The 24,655-nt window shown below is 42.5% G+C and overlaps 1 protein-coding gene across 2 annotated transcripts in view; it reads right to left on the bottom strand.

Annotated features, from left to right (window-relative positions):
* Positions 1–24,301, bottom strand: part of ST18 (ST18 C2H2C-type zinc finger transcription factor) — a 93,877-nt gene extending 69,576 nt beyond the window's left edge. Inside the window, exons 1-4 of one of the 2 annotated variants that reach the window (XM_043879960.1) lie at positions 24,263–24,301; positions 23,032–23,131; positions 16,134–16,188; positions 13,120–13,150 (exon numbers count right to left, since the gene is read on the bottom strand). In XM_043879960.1, the coding sequence (XP_043735895.1) occupies positions 13,120–13,150; positions 16,134–16,188 (86 nt within the window). In that variant the 5' untranslated portion in view covers positions 23,032–23,131; positions 24,263–24,301. Of the gene's footprint in view, positions 1–13,119; positions 13,154–16,133; positions 16,189–23,031; positions 23,132–24,262 lie in introns of both variants that reach the window. The other variant, XM_043879959.1, reaches the window with a different exon arrangement.
* Positions 24,302–24,655: the final 354 nt, after the last annotated feature.

A 24,655-nucleotide genomic window follows, 5' to 3' on the forward strand; every position in this document is an offset into this window, starting at 1 on the left:
GAATTCTCATAGGTCTCTAAGAGACCCAGCTAGGAAGACAGAGAAAATAACTGGATACACCACTGGTATGACTTACAGCACATCCCGGCCTGACGGAGTGACAGAATAACCTCTGAAAGGCAAAGCTGAGATGCTGGTTTGAAGGTGCTACCCTGCCAAGAGGGCATGCTTTCTTTGGGGCCAGTATGCACACTTGATGACCATTATGTAGTGTTCTGCCCTCCATGGTTTGGATATTTGGGCCTAAGAGCTAACAAACAGGTGGAATGAGGAATGACTTGGTTTAGCATGATTCCTAATGACCAACTTGAAGGATCTGTATATTACTCCCCCTAAATCTATCCTCTGAGGGTCTAAAGGTCCTGGTCCCCTAAGGGAGGGCTTCCACTGGAGGACACCTGAGAGTCTGATCAAAGTTTCAGCTCTGCCTGCCTCTCAGTCACGTGGATCTCTTGGGTGGGGAGTCCAGCAGGCAGGAGGGTTACAACCTCCTGGCAGAAGTATGGATCCTGGCTGTCGAGAACAGCAAGGCTGCCATTAAATTTGGGGAACAGAGAAGAACACATTTGGCCCTTTAGTGACCCTCTTGGCCTCTCCTGGTTCTTTCTGGTCAGACTTGACAGCCAATCAGCTAAGCAGCAGCCAGAAACTTGAAGGTCGTGGTGACCAGGGCTCAGGTCCCTTAGGGATGAAGGTCACTAGGTAAGCCATTTAGGCAAGCAGGGATGCTAGGCAAGAAGGAGGGTGTGGATGGAGGGGTGTGTAGACAATGAGAGGGACCAAGCCTGGGAGCAGCCCCCACAGCCGAGTACCTGGGATTGTGTGCTCACCCGGCTACTCTCAACTTCTATGAAATCAGGAGACAGGCCCCTGAGGGAAAGTTAAGTCTGTGTTCACTTGAAATGGGCCTCCTGATTTCCAAGTCACAGGCCACTGCAAACACAAGTTTACTTTTACACAGACGAGCCTGGGGAGTCACTTTTCTTTCATTGAGGACAATCCCCGAGTCCACGCCCAGCTTGCTCAGCCACATGGTGGACACTCGTGCCCACGCTCACGTTCAGAGAGCTGTGTGAAGCACAGCACCCAGAGAAAACCTATAATTTAAGCTTCTCCTGTGACTCCTGTCATCAATTCAGCAGCCACGTCGTTGCTATTTATCGATGGTTGGTTTGCTGTCATGGAACACTGATTCCATCGGCAAGGTTATTTGATAATATCAGGTTTATAAGAGCAAGGTTTTTTTTCCCATAAGGCCAGAGCTAATAGATGCTTTTTCCTCATTTAATTGGGATTAAGTTTTATGAATGATCAATTACTTGCATAATGCCCACAACAGTTTTTTCATAAAATAGTCAAGCCACTAAAAGCCACATTGTAATAATAATAATGATAACAACAACAACAATAATAAAAACTTGCTCTGAATCCTGAGTAACAGTGGAAGGAGCTAAGAATACTCCCTCAACCCTCCTGCTCCCCTTGCCCCACCATGCTGGTGAACACTCTTCCCTGGGATATCATTTTGACGACACTATTAGAATACACTCCTGTGCCACCATGGGGGTCTAGAAGTTTCCATGATTGTAAAACTTAACTCCCTAATTGTCATTGTCTCTCCTAGTAACCTGGAACTGTCTAAAAGGGAACAGAGTGCTTCTTGTTCATTTCTTATCTCCTGTACATCTATAGACTTCCCAGGGGGCGCAGTGGTAAAGAACCCGCCTGTCAATGGAGCAGATGCAGGAGACAAGGGTTTGATCCCTGGCTCGGGAAGATGCCCTGGAAGAGAAAATGGCAACCCACTCCAGTATTTTCACTCCATGGAAAATTCCATGGACAGAGGAGCCTGGAGGGCTACAGTCCTTGGGGTTGCAAACAGTTGGACACAACTTGAGCATGGACGCACCAGCACCAGTGCATCTATGAGGCCTGGGTCTTGGTATCACACTTCATAAATGTGGCCTGCAGCTGAAGTCCATCCAGATGTAAGTGTATGAAGATGAATTCATGCAAACAGGAATTGCCTTTCCCTGGGAGAGGCATCAAAACCTACCCAGTGACTGTTCAGACAATGTGGCTGCCCATTCTCCTTGGAGCAACAGGTCATTGATCCACATGGAGTTTTGCTCCTAGTTGCCCTCTCCATCAAGGAAAGCCAAAAGAGAGCTGGTTGGGGATGGGGTTAACAGGAGCAGGTGAGTCAGTAAATCCTACTTTATTCATAAAGTAAAATCATGAACTAAGGATGGGTTTGCAGCCTCTTTGTGATCGTGGGGCAGTCACTCCCAGAAACATATCAGGACCACACAAGTAAACCCTACATTTGGTGGCTTTAAATGAAGATCAGGAAGCATAAAGTACCACCTATTTTAGTACTGAATGACTAGAACACTGGCATCCTCCGTTCTCTCCTATGAACATTTACTGACTTTTTCTTTTTCCCAAGATGTGCAGACATGAACTTTCTAAGGAACAGGCTCTGAATGGCTCTGAATATTGAGAATGACAGACAGAAAGGCTTAATTCGTTTAAAAATTTGATGTAAGAATGAAATGTTTTGGGTGCTTCCCAGGTGGTCGAGTGGCTAAGACTCCACTCTCCCAATGCAGGGACCCAGGTTTGATCCCTGGTCAGGGAACTAGATCCCACATATCAAAACTAAGACTTTACAGGCTGGAACTAAAAATCCCCCATGCTGCAATGAAGAGCAAAGATACCGTGTGCCACAACTAAGACCTGGTACTAATTAACTAAGCCAAATTAGTTAATTAATTAAAAAATAAACGTATTAAAAACGAATGCAATGTTTTTACATTCAAAAGATAATCATAACCATATTTGGCATATTAGCAACTAACATAGTGGCTTCATGCTCTTTAAAATATAATGAATTCACGTCTTCAGATGACATTTATATACACGTACTTCTGCCAGGTAGTCTTTATATTTGATTATTCTGTAGTAAGAAGGAGAGTCACATCACTTTTGTCATCTAGAATGGATTTTATCAATGTTGACCTTTTTCATTATTTGCTGATTTCTTTTCCTGGTCATTCCTGGTGTGGTTTCTACTATAGATGTTTCTCAGTGTTCAAAAGAATGGTTTTCTCCATTTCAAGAGGGGTGGGTCTAGCAGAACATTGAAAGCAGACATTTGCAGCAGAAGAAAAGGTAACATGAAGAGAAGGAAAGGGAGAGAGAGGGAGAGAATGTGAGGTGGAAACGTCAGGGAAGGGAGGCTGGGAGGAAACTGTGTGTACCCATGTGTGCATGTGTGTGCACTGTGTATGTGCCCTTGTGTGTGTGAATGTGTACCTGTGTGTGTGTGTGCATTTGTGCGTGGGTGTGCCGAGGGCACAACGTCAAAGACCAGCAGAAACAGACGCCAAGAGCGACCAACATGAGGGAGAGGCTCACCCACTGACGGAAACGAAACGGACCAGGCACCCACACAAACTCAACGGCACAACTCCATCAACTAACACAGTAACGTCTGGCTTTTAACACGACTGTGACAAAAGACACTTTTAGAGCATGTGGCTCTTTTATGACTACCGTCGTAAATGCCGATTTTATTTCTTGACATTTACCTGAATGCAGATATTTGGTCCATAAATCTAGTTTCCTTTCTTAGTTCCCCGAACTAAAAAAAACCTGGAAACTTACAGATACACACAAGGCCATCGGTATGAACAAGAGTTGTCTGACATTTGGATGGCTTCCATTTATCCTTCTCCACTTCACCAAAACATATCATGAATCATTTCACAGAACTTGCTGCCGTGCAGGAGAAATATTTAAAAGGAGGTTCAAGCATTAAATAGTCAAGTGAGTGCTGAATTAGCAGGGATCATCTCCTCCGATGTATTATTAAAATTGGGTGTATGTAAATGTATGTGTCATCTCACTATATATGTGTATGTGGAAGTATATATATGCACACACACAAATCTGTGCAGTGCTTTGGCAGCCAAGTATTCCACTGAATCAGAAATAACTTGCTTTAAGAGGCTGTCCCTGATTTAGAAGCTCTCAACTAAAGATTGAGCCTGCAAGTCCACAAGTCACTTCCTATCAGAGTGAGTCTGAAGTTCAGGGAAGAGCAGATCTGACATGAAAGTGGATTGAAAGCCTGGAAGAGTTCACCAAGAAGTCACCAGCAAAGAGGGTCAGGGACACATCTGGGGTAGGGGTCCAGTGTTTACAGACTGGGGAGCTGAGGAAGAACCAGAGATGAGAATCAGAGAAGCAGGGGCGGTCAGGAAGGTGAGTGGGCCTGCCAGTCCTTCCTTCCTGCAAGGAACTTGGAGCCCTTGACCCCAGGAGAGACGGTGGGCTCTGTGTCTTCCTCTACCTCCAAGGACACAGACCTTTGGAGGGCTGAGGGGTCTGAACTCTCTCAGCTTTCAGGGGGTACCAGGAAGGGCAGAGCTGACTCCATGGTCACCCGGGGCATAAGAGAGCGTTTCCCTACAACTGTGGCTGTCCTGGCCTGGAGAACATCCTGCCCCATGAGCAGCATGCCATAGAGTGGAGGCATGCACCCGACCTCAGGTGGGGACCACGTGAGCACCTTCATGGATCAGATGCTCCAGTCCTCGCCTTCCTCCAAGTATCCATCCATCCAGTAGCAGCGGTTCCACCTGCTGCCCTGTGACCCCAGGCCTCCTGTCCACAGACTCACTGGCTGATTCCTTACAAAAAAACAGATCTCAGAAGCGGGCAGTAGGCACTTATATTCTGGCTGTGATTTCTTTTCCTGACTGAAAATGACCAAAGGAAACTAAGGGAGAAAGTAACAGAATTAAGAGCACCTTGTTTTTATGTTGGATGAAATAGACTGTAGGGGAAAACATGTATTGATGGTAGAAAATAAAAGAGAAATGATTATTATAGTGAGAGTGGCTTGGTTTGTAGTCAAGGGGCTGGTGGAAGCCCTGCCAACTAAACAGTCTTGATTTTATTTATTTTTATTACTTTTTTTGGCACTTTTTATTATTTTATTACTATGGGGTCTTAACCCTTTTAAAAGTCTTGACTTTGAAGGGACAGAAGTAAGGAAAGAATTGAAGAATTTGAAAGCAGAGAGGTTATAGGCATTATATAAAAGAGAATCAACATATTAAATAAAAATTCCTTCATACGAGTCACTAATTACATCAAGGTAAAGGTGTTTGCTCAGTCGTGTCTGACTCTTTGCGACCTCATGGACTGTGGCCCACCAGGCTTCTCTGTCCATGGGATTTCCCAGGCTAGAATACTGGAGTGAGTTGCCAATAATCCCTTCTCCAGGTCTCCAGGTCTTCCTGACCCAGGTATTGAACTTGGGTCTCCTGTGTCTTTTGAAATGGCAGGTGGATTCTTTACCACTGTACCAGCTACAAAACCCACTAATTGCATTACTTATTCTCTAAATGAACATTGGTAGACAATAAGGAAAAAAACCTCAAGTAACATCATGTACTAAAGATACAATGGTAAATAAAATAGATTTCTTGTTTTCAAAGAGTTTACAGTATATCAAAAAGAATTATGTATGATTCATTAAACTTTTGTTCAATAGTTTGCTCTTTTTTTGAAGTCTCACCAACCAAATTCTAAACTTGAAGGCAGGGGATCTGCTTTCTTCTGGATGGGTGGACAGATGGATGAATGAATAATAAAATAGCTATAATTCAAAGTAATAAGTGCTTTAAAACAGACAGGAAAAGAAGTGCTTTGGGGACACAATGGAAGAAAGTATTAGTCAGCCTGGGAGGTCATGGGGACAGCTCATGGCGGAGATGACATTAGTCATTAGCCTTAAAGAGTGACTACAAATCCCACAGGGGAAAAGATAAAGGAGAGAATGTTGCCAGGAACAGATGTAATAGAATTGAGATGGAAAGAGAATGATATAACATAAAACGAAATAAGAAGGAGTTTTAGGGTTGGGATTTCCTGCAGAAAATAGTCTGGTGATGAGACTGGAAGAAGAACATTTGGAAGTGGATGTGATACAAAAAAAGCACTTTCTGTTTCAGGGAGGATGAAATAAACAAGGAGAATAATCACACAAGGAAAAAGACTAAGTGAAAAGATAGAAGAGAGCTTCAAAGGCAAAGACAAGTCAGAAGACACTTCTGCATAAAGGTGGAGGTCAGTTTAGCTCTGCTTGGAGGTGGGGGACAGTTAGCGGGACCCAGAGGCTGAGACTGAAAATGCTGCATGGAGCAGCCTTAGTCAAGAAGGCAGAGGGATGTGACATTTGAACATGGCTCCGAGGTCCCACAGAGGGTCTGACCCACAGCGAGGTCCCCTGGATCCAGGGCGGCAGTTCACCCAGATTCTCCCCAACACACTCTCCTGACAAAGTCCCAGTCTGTGTTAGAGTTTCAGGAAGTCACACACGGAGAGGAAACACTGCAACTAAAGCACACACACGCTTTAGGGGTAGGGAGTTGACGTGTCAGTATGTGGGACACGTTTATCTGGGTTCACACTTCCAGGAAGAAAAACACAACAAAGTGTCAGAACTCTTATGTTTGCAAACACACACTGTAATTGAGAGGACACTTCCAGTGGGTATATTAATAGCTTACTTGAGAGAGAACAGCAGAGATGAAGAACCTGCCAGTGATTCAAGTTAATCGTTCCTTCTCAGAAGATGAAGGAGAAATTAGAGATGGGATGAAATACCTCTACATTGGGTTAGAGATGTTCCATGGAACAACTGGGTGAGAAGACAGGGACTGTATCTGAACTGTGACATGCCTGGGCAGGTTGAAAGGAACCTCAGTGCATTGGTTACCTACACATCCAGGTGACAAGGCAGTCACGTGGTCCATGGAAGCTGAAAGAGACCCTGGATTTTGTCTGAGACATAACCAAATCCTCTGAAAATACATTGTAGATGTCTGTGAAAAGTGAAAGTGTTAGTCACTCAGTCGTGTCTGACTCCTTGCAACTCAACAGACTGTGGTCCGCAGGCTCCTCTGTCCATGGGCTTTCCCAGGCAAGCATACTGGAGTGGTCGCCATGCCCTCAGAGACCTCCTAAGAATGCAGGTTCACTCAGTCTGGCGTTAGCCTGGGAACCTGCACTTCTAATAAGCGCCCAGGGGTGCTCCAAGCAGGTAGGCTCTGGGTGACACCTGGTCCCCGAGTAGGAGCGGACCTCTCCCTCCTCAATGTCACCCACAGGGATGTTATCATATAATCCCCGGGTTTATTATACCAATGTGCTAACTGGGGCAACACTGGTGCAGGGGAAGTGCTGAATGAACACCACAGAAGGAAATAGCCTTTCCTCAATCAAGAGGAGCAAATTGTGCTGTGTAAAAAGGTTTGTGTATCCAGGTGGCGCTAGTGGTAAAGAAACTGCCTGCCAATGCAGGAGAGGCAAGAGACGCGGTTCATTCCCTGGGTTGAGATCTCCTGGAGAGGGAAATGGCAGCCTACTCCAGCATTCTTGCCTGGAGTATCCCATGGACAGAGGAGCCTGGCGGGCTACAGTCCATAGGGTCATAGAGTCGGACACAACTGAAGCAAGCAAGCACCAAAGAAAGAAGAGCTAAGTGGATAAACAGTGATCTCTGTGGTTGAGTTCTGCAAACCTAAAGCCTCGGCGGGCGTGTCTTCATGTGTGGCCCACAAGGGTGGCCTGCATCATGGTTTTAGAAAAGGTCTGGTTTCTGGAGATGTTCACGCCGTATGTCCTAGAATGGCTGACCTGTACCACCCATATCCTTGTGATAACATTGGAACATGGAAAGAAAAGGTAGAGAAAAGAAAGCACATTGGCTTTTTCTTATTTTTTCTGAGAAACTTTACTCGGAATATTTAGGTATAAGCCCCATGGTGTTTTTCCCAAAATGCAGGCTTTATGCTGAAAAATAGAACATACACAACCAAGCTGGGGAGCACCCGCCCCATGCAATCGCCATGTTATAGCTGCAAACTGGAAAGCACGGCTCTTCAGTCTCTCAGCTCTGCGTGCTGTGTTGGCCCCGTTCTAAATGCCCGTCCTTGGCCTCAGACCAACGGCAAAAACAACACACACCTCAGGATCTGTAAAATCCATCTCGGAAGGACAAGGCCCACGACAGTTCATCACCTGGGAGACAGTGTTTGGAAAGGAAAACAACTAGAATGAACAGAGATTTGTAGGAACTCCAGGTATTTTAACACAGGCTTAAAAATCACATAACTCATTCATGGAATACAAAAATCCGGAAGGAAGGACAGTGATCTCTAATCAGCAGTGCTGTGAATTAAGAAAACATGCTAGGCTTGGTTTGTAGGTCTGATACAGTCTACCTTGATTTATTCATCTATTGATGAGGTGTAAGTAAATATTCCCCCAAATGTGGATGCTAAGACGGGATCTCAACATGCCAGTTCAGGTTCATCACTTGTAACAAAGATACCACCTGGTGCTGACGGTGGGGGAGGTTGTGGGGGTCTATGTGGCATTCTCCACCTTCTGCTCAGTTTTGCTGTGAATATAAAACTGCTCTAAAAAGTAAAGACTATTGGGGGAACAAAGGAATGCTAGGGTCTGCAGTAACAGGGCAATACAGTGACTACACTGTGTCCGGTGAGACATGGAGTACACTCTGGACCGCAGACAGGCCCACAGTTCTGACTCTGGTCCAGTCTCTCTCAGTCCAAGACCTCGCGGGAATAAAGCACTCACTTCCCCCACCCAGATTGTCAGTTAAACCTAGACAATGTCACTTGAAGTCAACACTGAATATTCATTGGAAGGAATGGTGCTGAACGTGAAGCTCCAATACTTTGGCCACCTGATGTTAAGAGCCAACTCATTAGAAAAGATCCTGATGCTGGGAAAGATTGAAGACAAAAGGAGAAGGAGGTGGCAGAGAATGAGATGGTTGGATAGCATCACTCAATGGACATGTATTTGAGCAAACTCCAGGAGATCGTGAAGGAGAGGGATGCCTGGCTTGCTGCAGTCCATGGGGTCACAAAGAGTCAGACACGATTTAGTGACTGAACAAAGTAAAAAGAGACAACTAAGTTAAAATTTTATTACAAAACTTCAGCTAACTGGGAGGCAGCAATAAGACCATGAAAGGACAGTGGGATTTACCTCTAATATAATTAAGAGCCTTGAATTCACTTGTGCCTCTAAGGAGTCACATAGAAAAGCCATTTCAGAGGCTGGAATATATTTTCCTAATGAGAGGAGAGGGGCTGGACTGGTGTAAAACACTTTGTCGACGCAGGACACAATTACCAATATTAGCAGATGCAATTGCAGGAGGATCAGATTAAGGATAACAGTAATAAAAGAAAAGAGCACAGAAAATCTAACAGTCATGATTTAGCGGACGCGTGAGAGCCCCCTCAGCACCACATGTAACCTGAATTCTGCTGGAGGAAAAGCTGGAAATGCTAATAAGACACATGATTAAAGGTGGGTCTGGGGTTATAAATTGCTTTTTTAATGGTGAGGATAGTAGCTGACGTAGAGGATCATAAGAAGATGAGAATGTCAGTATCAATTTTTATTAGTGTCAGGAACAATATGCAATATATTTAAATCAGCTTCATTTGTATTAGCGTTTTTGTAAGTAGTAGCTGTAGAAGCAATAATACGTCCAATGCATTCTAAAAGAAAGAACTAAATAAAGTTGCCAAGGTTCTCTGAAAAAGAGCCACAAGTTTTACACTGGGGAAAATCAGCCACATTTCCTTAGATACTCAGAATTCAGGGGCAACAAATTCTGGGTTCTGGACCAGAACAAAGCTGCAGAATCAGTCAGAGGAACAGCTGTAATGAATGGATAAAGTTGGACAAAATTAAAAAGAGACCAAAACTATAATTTTCCATACGAATCAGACTTTTTTTCAAGGTCTATATAGAACGGCAATTAGGGTTCATACCTGGATTAACCTGAGCCATTTAAGAAACAGCTTGAGACCTATTTAGCCTGAGCATGATCAGGCTGTTGAAAATAAGTAATTATCAAATTAACAATAATCAGTAATTTTTATAAACTCATTCTCAGTAAAGAAAAAAATAGGTGAATTCATTTTGCTTATGAATTTTCCAGCAATTACCACAAGCTTTCTGAATTGATTAATTAATTTAATGACAAGTTAGGTAAAATTGAATATCTGACAAACATTTTTTTAGAGAATTAGGAGACTGGGAAATGTTATCTTTAATTGAAGTGTATTCTTTTTTAAATTTCAGAAAACTAGGCTTTGAAATGCAAGTTCGATCCCTGGGTCAGGAAGATCCCCTGGAGAAGGGAATGACAACCCACTCCAGTATTCTTGCCTGGAGAATCCCGTGGACAGAGAAGCCTGGCAAGCTACAGTCCATGGGATCACAAAGAGTTGGACACAACTGAGCAACCGAACACCAACAGGCTTTGAAAAATAAACTGTAAGGGTTAAACTACAAAATTGTAACAATCCAGATTCTGAGGACATGGATGGCAGACTTTCTTCTTGATTCATATTCTGGACAATCAGCATTAACTGCACAGGAGAGAGCATGCAGCCAGGGTGAGGAGCTGGCCTGAGTCCGAAGTCTGAATTCCTTACTAGTTGTTTAATCTTAGGCTATTTATGTAGACTATTTATTTTCACTTTCTTCATCGGAAAATTGGAAAAATAATAGTTTCTACCTTGTAAGGTTCTTGAAGAATTGATGAGACAAACTGCTCCAGGACACTCAGGACTCTCTGACTCTCAATAAATATTAGTTTGACTGTAATTATTGATGTTAATAAATATTAACATATTTAAATATCACTTAAATAGTAATCTCTATTTCTCCATTAGTTAAGTTCAATTCAGTCACTCAGTCGTGTCTGACTCTTTGCGACCCCATGGACTGCAGCACACCAGGCTTGCCTGTCTATCACCAACTCCCAGAGCTTGCTCAAACTCATATCCATCAAGTCAGTGATGCTATCCAACCATCTCGTCCTCTGTTGTCCCCTTCTCCTGCCTTCAGTGTTTCCCAGCATCAGGGTCTTTTCCAATGAGGTTATTTAAACAATGCTGCTTCTCTCACAAAGTTGTTTCTCTCTGCTAAAGTTTTCTTTTTTCTCTATGAATTTTAGGTCAAACACAAAATATATTCATTACTTCAGAATTTTCCTTTGCTTTTCACATTATTGTTCAAGACACACTCAAAAGGCCTTCCCTGTCTCTGAGTAGTTCTACTCCCTACAAAGAACCCTACTGGAAAACACACTTAGCTCTTCAGCTGTGAGACCTCCAAGGAGCCCCCCTGGGAGGGCATGTATCTCAGACCCCTGAATCCTTGAGCACTGTCAACTTCTCTCCTCTACTCCTCAGAGATACCATCTCCAAACAAAAAAGAATTGTCAACAAGAAAAGATGCAAAAGCAAGAATTTAAGGGAGCCAGATACTTCAGCCATTTAATCCTGTCCCTATGTGTGGGTGTATTCTGGGCTCTACTCTTATAAAAGCAGTTTAAAATGCAAAATTCTCAATGACAACATCCATGTAGAAAGGGCCATGGCTTTCCTACAAACACATTTCCACAGAGAAAAGCACCAGCATGAAGGCTTGTACCCAGTTCTGACAGATCCCGTCCCACTCAATTGATGAATGGACTGAAGGTGCTCCTTTAGGAAGTCACAGAGCACAACTGCCTGGAAAAATGACTATGTAAACTGTCAATGCATACACTGTAAATTTCCAGGTGTACCAGACACTGTTACACATTCACACGCCATTACAGGTCCAGACACTGTTGCCCGTACTCGTTTTCACACACTTCCCCCGAGGAACACGTATACTATCGCTGTTTTCAGAAAGACGGATTAGACCCTGAGCTTGGGACTTCCTGGGTTTGCACACCTAGAGAAGAGACAAGGGGTTCCTCTTGCTTGACAGAGTTTGTTAAAAAATAGCACCAGGACAGAAAACATATCAGCAGCATATGTTTCTTTTTAAATATGCACTTCAAAACAAAACAAAGCTAGACCTTGCAAAGGCTCAATGAAAGAAAACTTATGTATTGGAGTTTATTCTGCAAAAACTAGTCCACTGGAACTTCCAGAGCATTGCCTGAGGTCCATATCACAGTCTCTACACCTGAAGTGCTTAGATCCACCCCAAATTCAATGTCACGTTACCTTCAAATACCTACAGTCAAAAATTCACATGATTATCTGATAATCTTTTTTTAAATCTTTTAAATTGAAGTATGCTGATTCACAAGGTTGTGTTAGTTTTTGGTACACAGCACAGTGATTCAGCTACATATATATCATATATAATTTCTTTTTCATATTCTTTTCCATTAGAGGTTATTACAAAATATTGAGTATAGCTTCCTGTGCTATACAGTAGGATCTTGTTTATTGATTTGATATATAGTAGTGTGTCTGCGTTAATCCCAAACTCCTAATTTATCCCCTTCTTCCTTTTTGTGAGGATAATTTCATTTTCTATGTCTTGTGAGTCTACTTTTGTTTTATAAATAAGTTCATTTTTATTAGCCAAGACATGGAAGCAACATAAGCGATCATCAGCAGATGAATGGGTAAAGAAGATGTGGTACATGTGTACAATGGAATATTCCTCAGTCTTTAAAAGGAATGAAGGAATATCCCTTGTAGCAATGTTGGTGGACCCAGGGATTATCAAACTAAGTAAAACAAGCCTGACAAAGAAAGACATATCATGTGATACCACTTACACGTGGAACCTAAAAAAGAATTATCTGATTATTAAGGAGAAACATGGAGCACTCTGGACTGGGCTTATTCCTCAGTCAGGGTCTCAGATGACCTCAGTTCTCTGTTTCCATCAGCACGAAAACAAACCACAAGCAGGGTATGTACACAGAAGCAGCACACCCTATGAGGGGAAAGTGGGAAACCACTCACGATACAGAAGAACGGTGTCTTGCTATCAAAACATAATCTTGGGTTGTTTTAGATGAACCGTCAGGAGTTTCTCCCCTCCTCTGTCTCTTTGGGGTAGAGACAAAGGTACAGGAAATAGGCCCATTGGCTTAGTGCTCACAGTAAAATGAGGATCTGTGGCTTAAAAAGTACAAAACATTCTAATAATTAAAGCCAGTCAATCTTAGAAAAAGTAAAGTAGGGCAACTCTTACCTCAGCTCCTGGATTAGAGAATCCATTGGTGCTACTGACAAAAAGAAAGACAGAAAAGGAAAATCAGTGTATAATTTCGAAAACTGTATGAGAGAAACCTTTCACCTCCTCGGGATGACAACCAGTGCATGGTTAGTGCAGTACATGCGTGCTAAGTCACTTTAGTATTGTCTGACTCTTTTCAGCCCCATGGACTATAATCTACCAGGTTCATCTCTCCATGGGATTCTCTAGACAAGAATATTGGAGTGGGTTACCAGACCCTCCTCCGACCCAGGGATCAAACCCAAGTCTCCTACATCTCCTGCGTTGGTAGATGTGTTCTAGCGCCACTTGGGAAGCCCTGGTTAGTGCAGACCCAACAGTTTCCGTCTGGGCTGATTCATCTTTCCAGTTCTGGTTATTTGGATACAAGAAGACAGGTGATCACGGCCCAGACATATAGTTCTGGATTAGGCCTCCAGTGACCCTGGGACTTTGCAGTCATGGATCAACTTCCAAACACCTGTCTCTAGAACCTCACTGAAAAAGTACAGGAGCACAGAGGACAAACTATTTTTTATTTTATTTAAGTTTTTTTTAATGTGGACCAATTTTTTAAGTCTATTAAATTTGTTACACTATTGCTTCTGCTTTATATTTTGGTTTTTTGGCTGCAAGTATGTGAGATCTTAGCTCCCCGATCAGGGATTGAATCTACACCTCTGCATTGGAAGGTGAAGTCTTAACCCTTGGACTGTGAGGGAAGTCCCTGAACTACTTTTTAAATCAATTTTATTGTCTCTAGGAAAATTTTCAAAAGAATCTTGTTTGCATTTTATTTATATTCTACAAGCATTTAAATAGAATGGACAATATTTTATTAATAAATGTCCTAAGATTCTGTTCCATAAATTTTATTCCTGGAGAAAGAAGAGAAGTTTGAGTCATGTTAATTTCTACCTCCAATTAAAAATAAGACACTTATAGAAAGAAGAGCTCTGATTTTTCTGAAGACTTATGGACAGAGTGAGAGGGGAGGAGAGGGTGAGATGTATGGAGAGAGTAACATGGAAACTTATATTACCAAATGTAAAATAGACAGCCAATGTGAATGCTGTACGGCTCAGGGAACTCAAACAGGGACTCTGTATCAACCTAGAGGGGTGGGATGGGGAGGAGATGGGAGGGAGATGAAAGAGGAGGGGACATATGTCCACCTGTGGCTGGTTCATGTTGATGTTTGACAGAAAACAACAAAATTATGTAAAGCAATTATCCTTCAATTAAAAAATAAATATATTTGTAAAAGAAAGCAGTTAGAGAAAAAAAGAAATTATGGGAACTAAAGGAGTTCATGTTTATAAATACCTGCCTACCACAGAGTAAGCAACATATTGAGAGAGACAACAGGTGGTTTTAAAGATGACTCACGCTACATGAGAAACAGTTGTTTCATTTCTTCAACATTTTGGCTCTGTTTAAGAGTGCTTATGTATGTGCCAAAAGGATTCAAAGTCCAAAGAGAATGGCAAATTAAAATGCATTTGAAGTATGAGAGAGTCGTATGCTTTCAGAAGTCAGAACAAGAGATTCGAATGATCCAAATAGTTTCTAGAATACTAATATTTATGGCAGATGTGAGCCTATCTTAAATAGTGTTAGGATATTATCACTAAACTCTTATTCCATGGAGAACCTTGCTGCCTAAAACTTTGATGTTTCCAAAATTGCATTCCAAATATTAGGGACTGTAGCCCATCAGGCTCCTCTGTCCATGGGATTTCCCAGGCTGGAGTGGGTTGCCATTTCCCTCTACAGGAGATCTTCCCGACCCAGGGATCAAACCTGTATGTCCTGCCTTGCAGGCAGGTTCTTTACCACTGAGCCAGCAGGGAAGCTGTTCCAAATAATAGGACATATGATGTAATTACTTTTAAAGTAACTTTAACTAAACCTGGTTAAAGAATACTGTACAACTTCAGTTTGGGTAGAGAAAATTTCCATATCTTGGACCAAATGCAAATGCATGATTCTGCATTTTGGTTATCATGCCTAATGATAATCAGGGTTCTATTTTAACTGAAAAAAAAAAATCAACCTGGAATTTTAAAAAATGGGTGATTCCATACTTCACTGAAATGGGGATTACGTACCTTGACTACACAACACAAACACTGCTAACAAAAGCATTGAATTTGATTAGATGCTTTCAACTGTAAATCTCAAAATGCTTCCAAATGACTGCGTGATCACTCCCCAACCCAACCCTTCCTCCACCAGGAGGCCGACCTGAGGAGGGTCAGGCTGGGAACAGCCACCCGGCTCCCTCCAGAGGCCAGGCCGAATCTTCCGTTTAGAATGGAGGGTCACACAAATATAGCTAATTATAATAAAAGTTATTTTCCTTAAGGGGTATTATTGCCAGTCAATCCTGTTTTCCAGATGTTTCGATCATCAAGGGGCTGTTTATATTTCAATATTACATTACCATCTGTTGGTTACAAAAAGAGAGGGTAACCGGCAAGTTAAACCTTTCAGACATGACTTTGCAGAGCTGCCGAAAATCCCCGGCGGGGACAGTCCAAAACCAAACATCATCATTTTACTTGCGTGAAGTTTAGATTGGGAGCCACTAAACCAGATAACATAAAAATCAAAACCCACTTTGGCAATAAATGAACGGTTTGGACTTCTCCCTTGGGTGTTAAAGGTCACATTGATAATTTGAGGTCTCCATGAAGCCTTCTTCCCTCACTGACCCTTATACTGTTTCGCAGGATGTTTAAATCTACTCATGGTTGCATTTCATAAACATTAGCATCCTACATTATTTGGCCTTTTCTGGGTCCTTTAACTCCTGGTTCATATTCTTTAGCCTCTTAGGGCCATGATGCAGCATCCTGGCTTGATTTAAAAACAGGAACCCTGAGGAAGTTGTGATCCTCCTGACTACACATCGGGGACCAAGCATGGGACGCCCACACTTCACGGTGTGCTGGGCACGGGGTCACAGAATCTGCATGTTAACTCACCCTTGGTTCCTTTTGCACGGGTACGAAGCGTTTTATCTTCAGCCTCTGCATCCATCTGTAACGTGAACACAAAGTCCTGGGTCATTCCTTTGACATTGACTGTAAACACAGGCCACCAGAAGTTCTGAAGGTCATTATGAAGAGCAGAAGAGTTTCCCCGCTCCCGAGCAGCATCTGACTCTGCGGAGACAGAACTGTGACTGCTCTCACAGCCCGCAAGTTCTGGAACACTTCTATAGATGCTGATACCAGAGGGAGTGGGCAAGAGAGCAGATGTTCTTGTCTGCAAGTGCTCACTGGTGACTCAGACACTTTGGGCATCATGAAGATGGAAGGAAGAAAGGTCTGATTAACAGTGGTTGTGAAAGAGACCAAACCTTAAATACCAAACCAAAATGCTCCAGACTAAGTTATTCAACCAGATTCGCTTGTATTTCTAGATCCTTTTGGATACAGGCCTCTTTCTAAAGAACCTGCCTACCAACGCAGGAGACACAAGAGATGTGGGTTCTATCCCTAGGTTGGGAAGACCCCCTGGAGGAGGGAATGGCTAACTCATTCCAGTATTTCTTGCCTGGAAAATCCTATGCATAGAGGAGACTGGCAGGCTACAGCCCATAGGAGTTGGACACAACTGAGCACACACGCATGACCAGCTTCAGATACAGGCCTGTTTCTAAGTTAGGAAAAAAAATTCCCAGTGTAAAAAACCAAAGTAACACAAAACCTCGAAATGCCCCTATTGTAAAATACCACTGGAAATGTTGATGACATTTACTCTGGTAATTCCAGAATAGAGGTGAATTATAATCATCCACATCTATAAGGAGAGAGAACTTTGAGTGTTGTTTCTGTCAGCATCAAATTCCCTAAAACATCATTACTAATGATCTTAAACATAACCAAGTGATTTATCAAAAGGGTGCCAAGCTTTAAAAAGTCTGCTGTTTTTGTCCACATGGAGATAGATTCTGACCTGACTACCTCCAACCATTTCACTAGGATCTTTTAAGCATCTCCGTTTAATTCATGTTTGCACTTTATCAGAAGGAATTCTGAAACAGAAAGTTGTTTTGCTTGTTGAAAATCAGAGGCAGGCAGAGGTGCTCTCCACGGCTACCATCCTTAAACCCTGACACAGGCGGGGATGCGGTGTGCCTGCAACGAGGATGGGAGACGCATCTCTGCTCTCCGAGGCTGAGTTGTGATGGAAAGCGCTGACCTGCCATAGACTTATAATAGGGGAGCAGGTGTGGCAATGATGGACTTTAATTTCCTTTAATAAACCTTTTATGTGCCACACTTTTACTGCCATTCGACGCTCTCCAAGGTCCTGCACATAATAGGTTCATTACTTTTGATTACTATAGTCTATTGAGACAAACAACTCCAGAACACACTATATATTATGTTCAGTTAAACCAATATAGACTATTTATCCATTGTGCATTTTTTCACCTGCAACACTACAGACAAAATTAACGACAGCCCTCGTAAGCTAAAACTATTAAAACCACCAGCACCCTTTTGTCATCATTTTATAATAAACACCACACCAATCACTGAACTGTTTTGCAAATTAGCCAACAAAAAGTGTCCGCTGCTTTTTCGAGCAGCCGTGGCTTTAGCCTACATAAAAACAGTCCATTGTTATAACTATTTTAAAACTACATGATATGAGAAGACAACAAGAAAACAGAGGTGTTTTTTTTTTTTCCTCCTGTAGATGTCCCTTCTTTTAAAACCACGCGGATTTATGACAGATGTGACACTGTCTGGGATTAAAGTGGCTTGGTTTACACAGGATGGTGAGCCCTGTGTTGTGAAATCCTCCTCTGTGAGTGTCCCTGCTGCATATAAAGTGGATCAACTCGTGCAAACCCCTCTCCCTGCGTGTTAATCGAGTCGCTTGATTATAACAAGAGAGATCAGCAGCTTAAGGGTTAAAGTGGTGAAAACCATCCATTTTGCTTCTGCTGCTCACCGGGGCGGGGCGGGGGTTGGGGGTGGGCGGTGAGAATCCCCTCAACGTGAATCTTAAGATTATCCTGCACATAGGCGCTCTTAGCCTCCAACCACTCTGAACATCGCCCATTCAAACACAAGTGAAGGCTGGACTCCACAGATTTCTTTGCGAAAACTGAAACACTGTGTGAAGAGGAGTGTCAGAGGCACATATAAAAGTTTCAGAAACCTGCTTCAACGTAACCTTCTCTCTAACAGCTTCAAGACTGTTTCACAATCCAGCTGTCTGAGCACCTGACGGGTCTGCCTTCACCCCGAGCAGCCGCCTCCCTGTCACAGTCCCGGGAAGCGAGGCATAAATATTCATGGGCCCTGGCTTGAGGGTGCCTGGAGTGCCAGCCTCAGGACGGCATTTTGTGATGCTATTGTCCTCTGGTTGGACAACAGCATCATACTGGAGCACATACATCCCATTCAAGCTTTGTAAGAACTGGTAACTCATCCACAAAGCTCAGCGTTCACCGTAACATGTGGGCCAAGTGATGGGTGTGGGAGGGATCAAGGCCCCAACATACAATTCACCCATTTCAGCTCTCCCTCCTTGCACACCTGAAGGACAGTTCCTAAGTTCAGGGTTTAGTCACATCTTGCAGCAACTTGGGGATAAGGATATATGACATCTTGGGCCTTTCTTTTGGGGCAAGAAGTTTTAACATTCATGAGAAAGCTTGATCTCCTGGGAGACCTCAGCTTGAAAATAAGCCTTTGTTCACAAAAACCTTACACCTGGGAGCAGAAACCTGTAAGCATTCTTCCTATGGATTATGTTCATGGACTTCAATAAACTGTTGATGGGTAGACTTAATTTTTGTAAAATGGAACCTTGGATTCAGTGGGCACCACATTTCAGGGATGGTTCCTTCACAGGAAGGAGGCCTTGCCTCATTGCTGGTGCTCAGACATGAGGGGTGTGCATGGCAGAGGGGACCAGCTTCCTGGTCAAGTTCTCCTGGTTATAGAAGCAGCCACCACTGTAACCAACATGGGCTGCATCCTGAAAACTCCACTTCTTATGGAGAACATTATGTTTTGTTTGTTTTTTTTCTATTGGAAAAGGAGGCTTGATCAACTTTACTGCCTATGCCCCAAATGCTATGAACAAGCCTGCAACTGACTTTGTAAAACTTAATGAAGCATTTCTTCCTCAAAATAGAGCTTTGATTTTCCAAAAAGCTGTCCTTCTCCCCATTTCTTAGGGCCTTTATCTACATCCCATTGTTTATGGATGGGAATAAGACATTTTCTGAGACTCTTACCATGGTTTCCTCTTGGCTATAGCAATCAACTCAATCGAGATAAAACAGTAAAGGCAGATTTTGCCACTCTTATTTTTCCTGAAACTACTGAGATAAGTTTTATTAACCTATAACTATGGATATGTTACATATAACATTTATGTTGAAAGGAAAAAAAGGGGTTGCTACTTGTTATCTATTGCATAATGAAGTCATGAAAAAAAATTTTTAAGGAGTTTCTCCCCCAATTCTCTGGGGAGAGGAATTAATACAAGGACAAATGGCAAGAGGGAAAGAAATTTATAAAATAAAGGAGGCAAAGGAGCAAACTTCGAGGAAGGCTATGCCAACCAACAACGGAGATAAGCAGAGATGCAGTGAAGAAGAAAGATGACTATGAAATACATTCTCACTACTTACTTGAAATTTGGAAAACTTTCATGTAACATCTTCATGGGATTTACAAAGCTATGTGCAGGTGTCCCTAGTGACATGAACTTGATCACCTCCTAGTGACATGAACTTGACCACCTTCTCCTCCTGGCACTTAGTTACATCAGGGGCTATCAGGGGATCTTCCTTCTGCATCACTCCACAGCACCGACCAGAGCTTGGTGGGGCTCGGTTGTGTCCAACTCTTTGCAGCCTTATGGACTGAAGCCTGCCAGTCTCCTCTGTCTGTGGGATTCTCCAGACAAGAATACTGGAGTGGGTTACCATGCCTGCCTCCAGAGGAGCTTCCTGACCCAGGAATCAAACCTGGGTCTCCTGCACTGCAGGCAGAGTCTTTACCATCTGAGCCACCAGGGACCCCTGGAATTGATAATTTGTAGAAGGGAGAGATTCAAGGAGCAGGACACCAGATTGATAAACTCAGTTTTGCTTCCATCACACATGCAAATGACTGGTATGTGAGGAGATTTAGTTCCCTTTGATTTTATTTTTCATGTAAAACTCTATTTTGATCAGTGGTTAAACAAAATTATTTGTCCACAAAAACAACCTCCAAGTAAATATTTAATCACTTCTTAAGATTGGGGTAAAACAAATCTCTTGGTAACTTTAAGCTTTATTTCTCCTGAATTCTATCCACTGACATCCTCGATATAGATTTATAAGTAGTCTCGAATTTCTTAGTATTAGTAGAAAAGCCATGGTGATAACATTTTGAGGACACTCTCAAAATCCTTATACAATTAATTGTAACCTTGTCTGAAAGTGAAAATGTTAGTTGCATAATCGTCTCCGACTCTTTTCAACCCCATGGACTGTAGCCCCTCAGGCTCCTCTGTCCATGGGATTCTCCGGGTAAGAATGCTGGAGTGGGTTGCCATTTCCTCCTCCAGGGGATCTTCCCGACCCAGGGATCAAATCAGGTCTTCTGTGTGGCAGGCAGATTTTTTACCATCTAAGCCACCAGGGAAGCCCTGTCTAGTTACATATAAATTCACTCCTGTAGCTACTTTTAATCTGTGAAGTCTTTCACATACATTTGACTTACAAGAAGTCCCACTTTAAAGAAGATTTCATGGTGTTCCTCTCCCGGGAGTTGTAAACCAACAAAGCAGTTCTGTCTGTTGTGTCACGTGACTCTTCCATTCCTGAGAAGCTCACAGTGATGGCGAGAGGAACTTAGTCCCGAGCCTGCCGAGAGGAGGTCCAGGGGTCCTCCCCACCAGGAGCCCCCCATCCTCAGCGGATGCTTCCTTTACAAAAGTCAGGTTTTTTTAATCACAAAAAGAAACTCAGGAAGTTGGAAAAGGCTAACCCCAGAAAATGGAACAGCTAAATGGTGTCAGTACCTTGGGACAAAACTTGGCCAGATCGAAGAACAAAGAACCCTACACTGAGTGCCCTTCCTTTTGATGATTCTGGCATCATTTTGTTTTCAACAGAGCTTTGAATCGACTGAAAATGGCAGCAAAAGATGCTTCCCTGTTGTACAAGGAAAAGATGGGGGAAATGAGCTATGATCCTAAAAGCACAGTTGACTCATTGAGAAGGAAACCAAGAGTGAATGATCAAGTATATTTTTCCTCTGTTCTTACCCTCCTTTTATTTTCCTGGTTCTCTTTTCATACATTTACTTATTTCTCAAGGAGAGTAATTCAGAAAATAAACGTTAAGGACTTCTCTGGTGGTCCTGCGGTTAAGACTCCATGCCTCCAGTGCTGTGGGCACGGGTTCAGCCCCTGGTCAGGAAAGTTCCATACGTCATGTGGTGCAGCCAAACATAATAGTAATTTTTTTTTAATTTTTTTAATTTGCTTTTTAAAAAAGAAAGTAAACTTAAAAACATCTAAAGGGATAAAATCAGGAAGTTTGACAGCATCCTTGATGCCATATTAGTAATTTTCTGAAACTGTTTTGAATCCTTTCTCCTAAATGAAACGGAAAATTTTCCAAATCTTTTAGTTAGGGCATAGGATCCCTGATTTCAACTCTCTGTTCCTGTCCAGCTCTATCTGTACTGCTTCGGATTCTGCATAAAAAACTGAAGAACCAGACAATGGCATCCTGCACGTTGGTGATCCATCCCATGTCCCCTCACCCTTGATGGGGAAGCAGGTTCAGTCTTCTCAGACCAAGCACAGCTGTCTGGGGAGAGCTCTTCTTGAGGCTGAGGGCATGCACACCCCTACAGAAGAGCTGCCTTTGAAAGGGAATTTCTAGAGTCAAATGGAAGAAACCTCGGGCCTGTGAAAGCTTGGGTGGCTTTAAGAGGAGGCTGATGTGTTTGGAGTCTCACTTTTGATTTCTGAGTTGCTGCTGCTCCTGTGTGCCGACTAACCCTCTAACTTTGCACAACTGGCAACGTGACCATGAACCAAAGCCATATGTCTGTGTCCTTTTGCCAAACGACTCCAGCAAATAGTTCTATCATTCCCTTAGGTGAACGCTGGGTGCCAAGGATTTCTATTAGTCTCTGTACCGCGGCCTCCGAGTCACAGTTTTGTGACCTAAGGGGGCAATCGCCAGCTTTGTGTTTTCATAGACTTAAAAATACTTTTAATATGCTCTGATTAAAGAGAACTCAGTGAAAGTAACATTCTGAAACCATCTGAAAAAAAATTTTTTCTTGCTGATAATTTGAGATGCATGTGTCGAAAAATGCATAAATGTTAGAAAACAAGCTTCTTCATAGAGGGGTAAGCCATTTTAACAGATTTTTCCCAAGGATGTCCCAGTTCCTTACTTTTCAGTGTTTGTAGGAATTAACTGCAGAAATCAGCTACAATGCTTTTAAAAACATGCTTTAAAAGATCTCACTTATTTACTCTTGATCCTTAAGTAAACTAATTTCTAATACAAATGAATTCAAATTGGAATTTTAAAACAATTTTAATGCTGAGTCTCTCTCTAAGGGCAAACATGTGCAAACAAATAACACATACTAATCAATATGCAAAAGGGCTTGTAGGCTCAGAGAACTTCACCTGTTTAATATTTTAAAACAGTAAAGTGATCACACTTCTGACAAAAAAATCACAATCCTAAATCGGGCATTAACAATATATTTTTGTGAAAGTAAATCAACAGAGATAAAGCAATGTCATAGGGGAGAGTCTTTATAAATGCTTCAATCAGATCCATTTTATTTCAACATATTCTGCTTTTTAATAAAAACGTTGCCTTACCTCTTTCTCCAGGTAACTTGTACGCTGACTCGGTGAGCCCCCCTCCGTCAGAATGAATGAACACCTGTGTTCACTTTAGTGCGAAATCTTGCAATTCATTCTATTAAGATAAAAAATAAAAGAAAGAAGGTATGTAAGGTAGGGCAAAAAAACAGAAGAGCAAAAATAACCAGTGATGTGAACAGTAAACAATTACCTATAATTCCAAAGGACTATGCTATAAACAGAATGAAAATGTCATACTATTTAATAATATATCAATGGGGAAAAGATGTTTACCTTTATCCTGCCTGTCTGTGTTAGTTGCTCAGTCATGGCTGACTCTGTGACCCCATGGATTGTAGCCCACCAGGCTCCTCTGTCCATGGATTCTCCAGGCAAGAACACTGGAGTGGGTTGCCATTCCCTTCTCCAGGGGATCTTTCTGACCCAGGGAGCGAACCCAGGTCCTCTGTATTGCAGGCAGATTCTTTACCCCCTTTACCTTTATTAAGGTAAGCCAAACCAATTTTTGTTTTTCTTACCAAACTAGATATATAGATAAGATATAGATTAAGAAGGGCATGGCAACCCACACCAATATTCTTGTCTGGAGAATCCCCATGGACAGAGGAGCCTGACAGGCTGCAGTCCATGGGGTCACGAAGAGTTGGACACAACTGAGCGACTAAGTACACATATAGATATAGATATAGATAAAATGTCTGCCCTTTACTAGGAAAATTGTATAATAGGGATTCTCAATGTCATTATTGTTGGTTTTATTTTTAACCACCAGAAGAAAAAGATCAGTCAAGGTTTGGCACGTGCTATCCTCAAGAAGTCACGAGAGACAAGATCCCAAAGGCATGTGGATTTAGAGCTGCTCTTGAATGAGGTGTCCTGAAAGGCTACTAGCAGTTTTTGCCAACATTTTATCCTGCTTTCCATGGGAACAATCTGCATGTGGCTTCCTTGCTTTCAGACATAACACACAGGCCTGAATCTCCTTTACCTGGTCCCAGGGATGGAACAGAATCTGTCTTCAGGCTGTTTGGCCCTTGAAAGAAAACTCTGAAATTCAGTGTTAATACACTCAGCCTGACAGCAAGTGGCTACTGACATGAACACTATATATATACACACACACATACACACACACACACACATATATATAGCAAGTGTGTGTTAATATAGGTACTTGCTACGGTTTGTCTGTCGGCACTGGCATTCTGGAACACAAGTCACCAACCTTCCTGGCAGATGATTTCTAGGGTCCGTGTTTACCCTTTGCAGTAGGTTGGCGCGTCCGGCTTTTTAACCATGGATTTCTGCGTTACTTGAAAGTTTTGACCAGACATTAAGCAGATGCTTCTTCAACTCAAATCAGCAACTGTAGATCCTGGTGAAAAATGGGGATAAAACCCTTAAGACAGAGCAGATGTCTTAAGACACAGATGTCTCAAGACACAGGATGTCTTACACAGCAAAAGTCTCAAGACATAGGAGGGAAGTACTGAAAAGTCACATAGGACTCAGGAGTTCTTAGTTTGCTTGATTGCAACTAAAAAAAAAGCAAAAACAAAAACCAGCTCTCTCTACAACCGTGTTTGGCTTATCCTCCCTCGCCCTCGGTCGGTCCACC

Source organism: Cervus elaphus, chromosome 21, assembly GCF_910594005.1.
Source record: "Cervus elaphus chromosome 21, mCerEla1.1, whole genome shotgun sequence".
NCBI classification, from domain to species: Eukaryota; Metazoa; Chordata; class Mammalia; order Artiodactyla; family Cervidae; genus Cervus; species Cervus elaphus.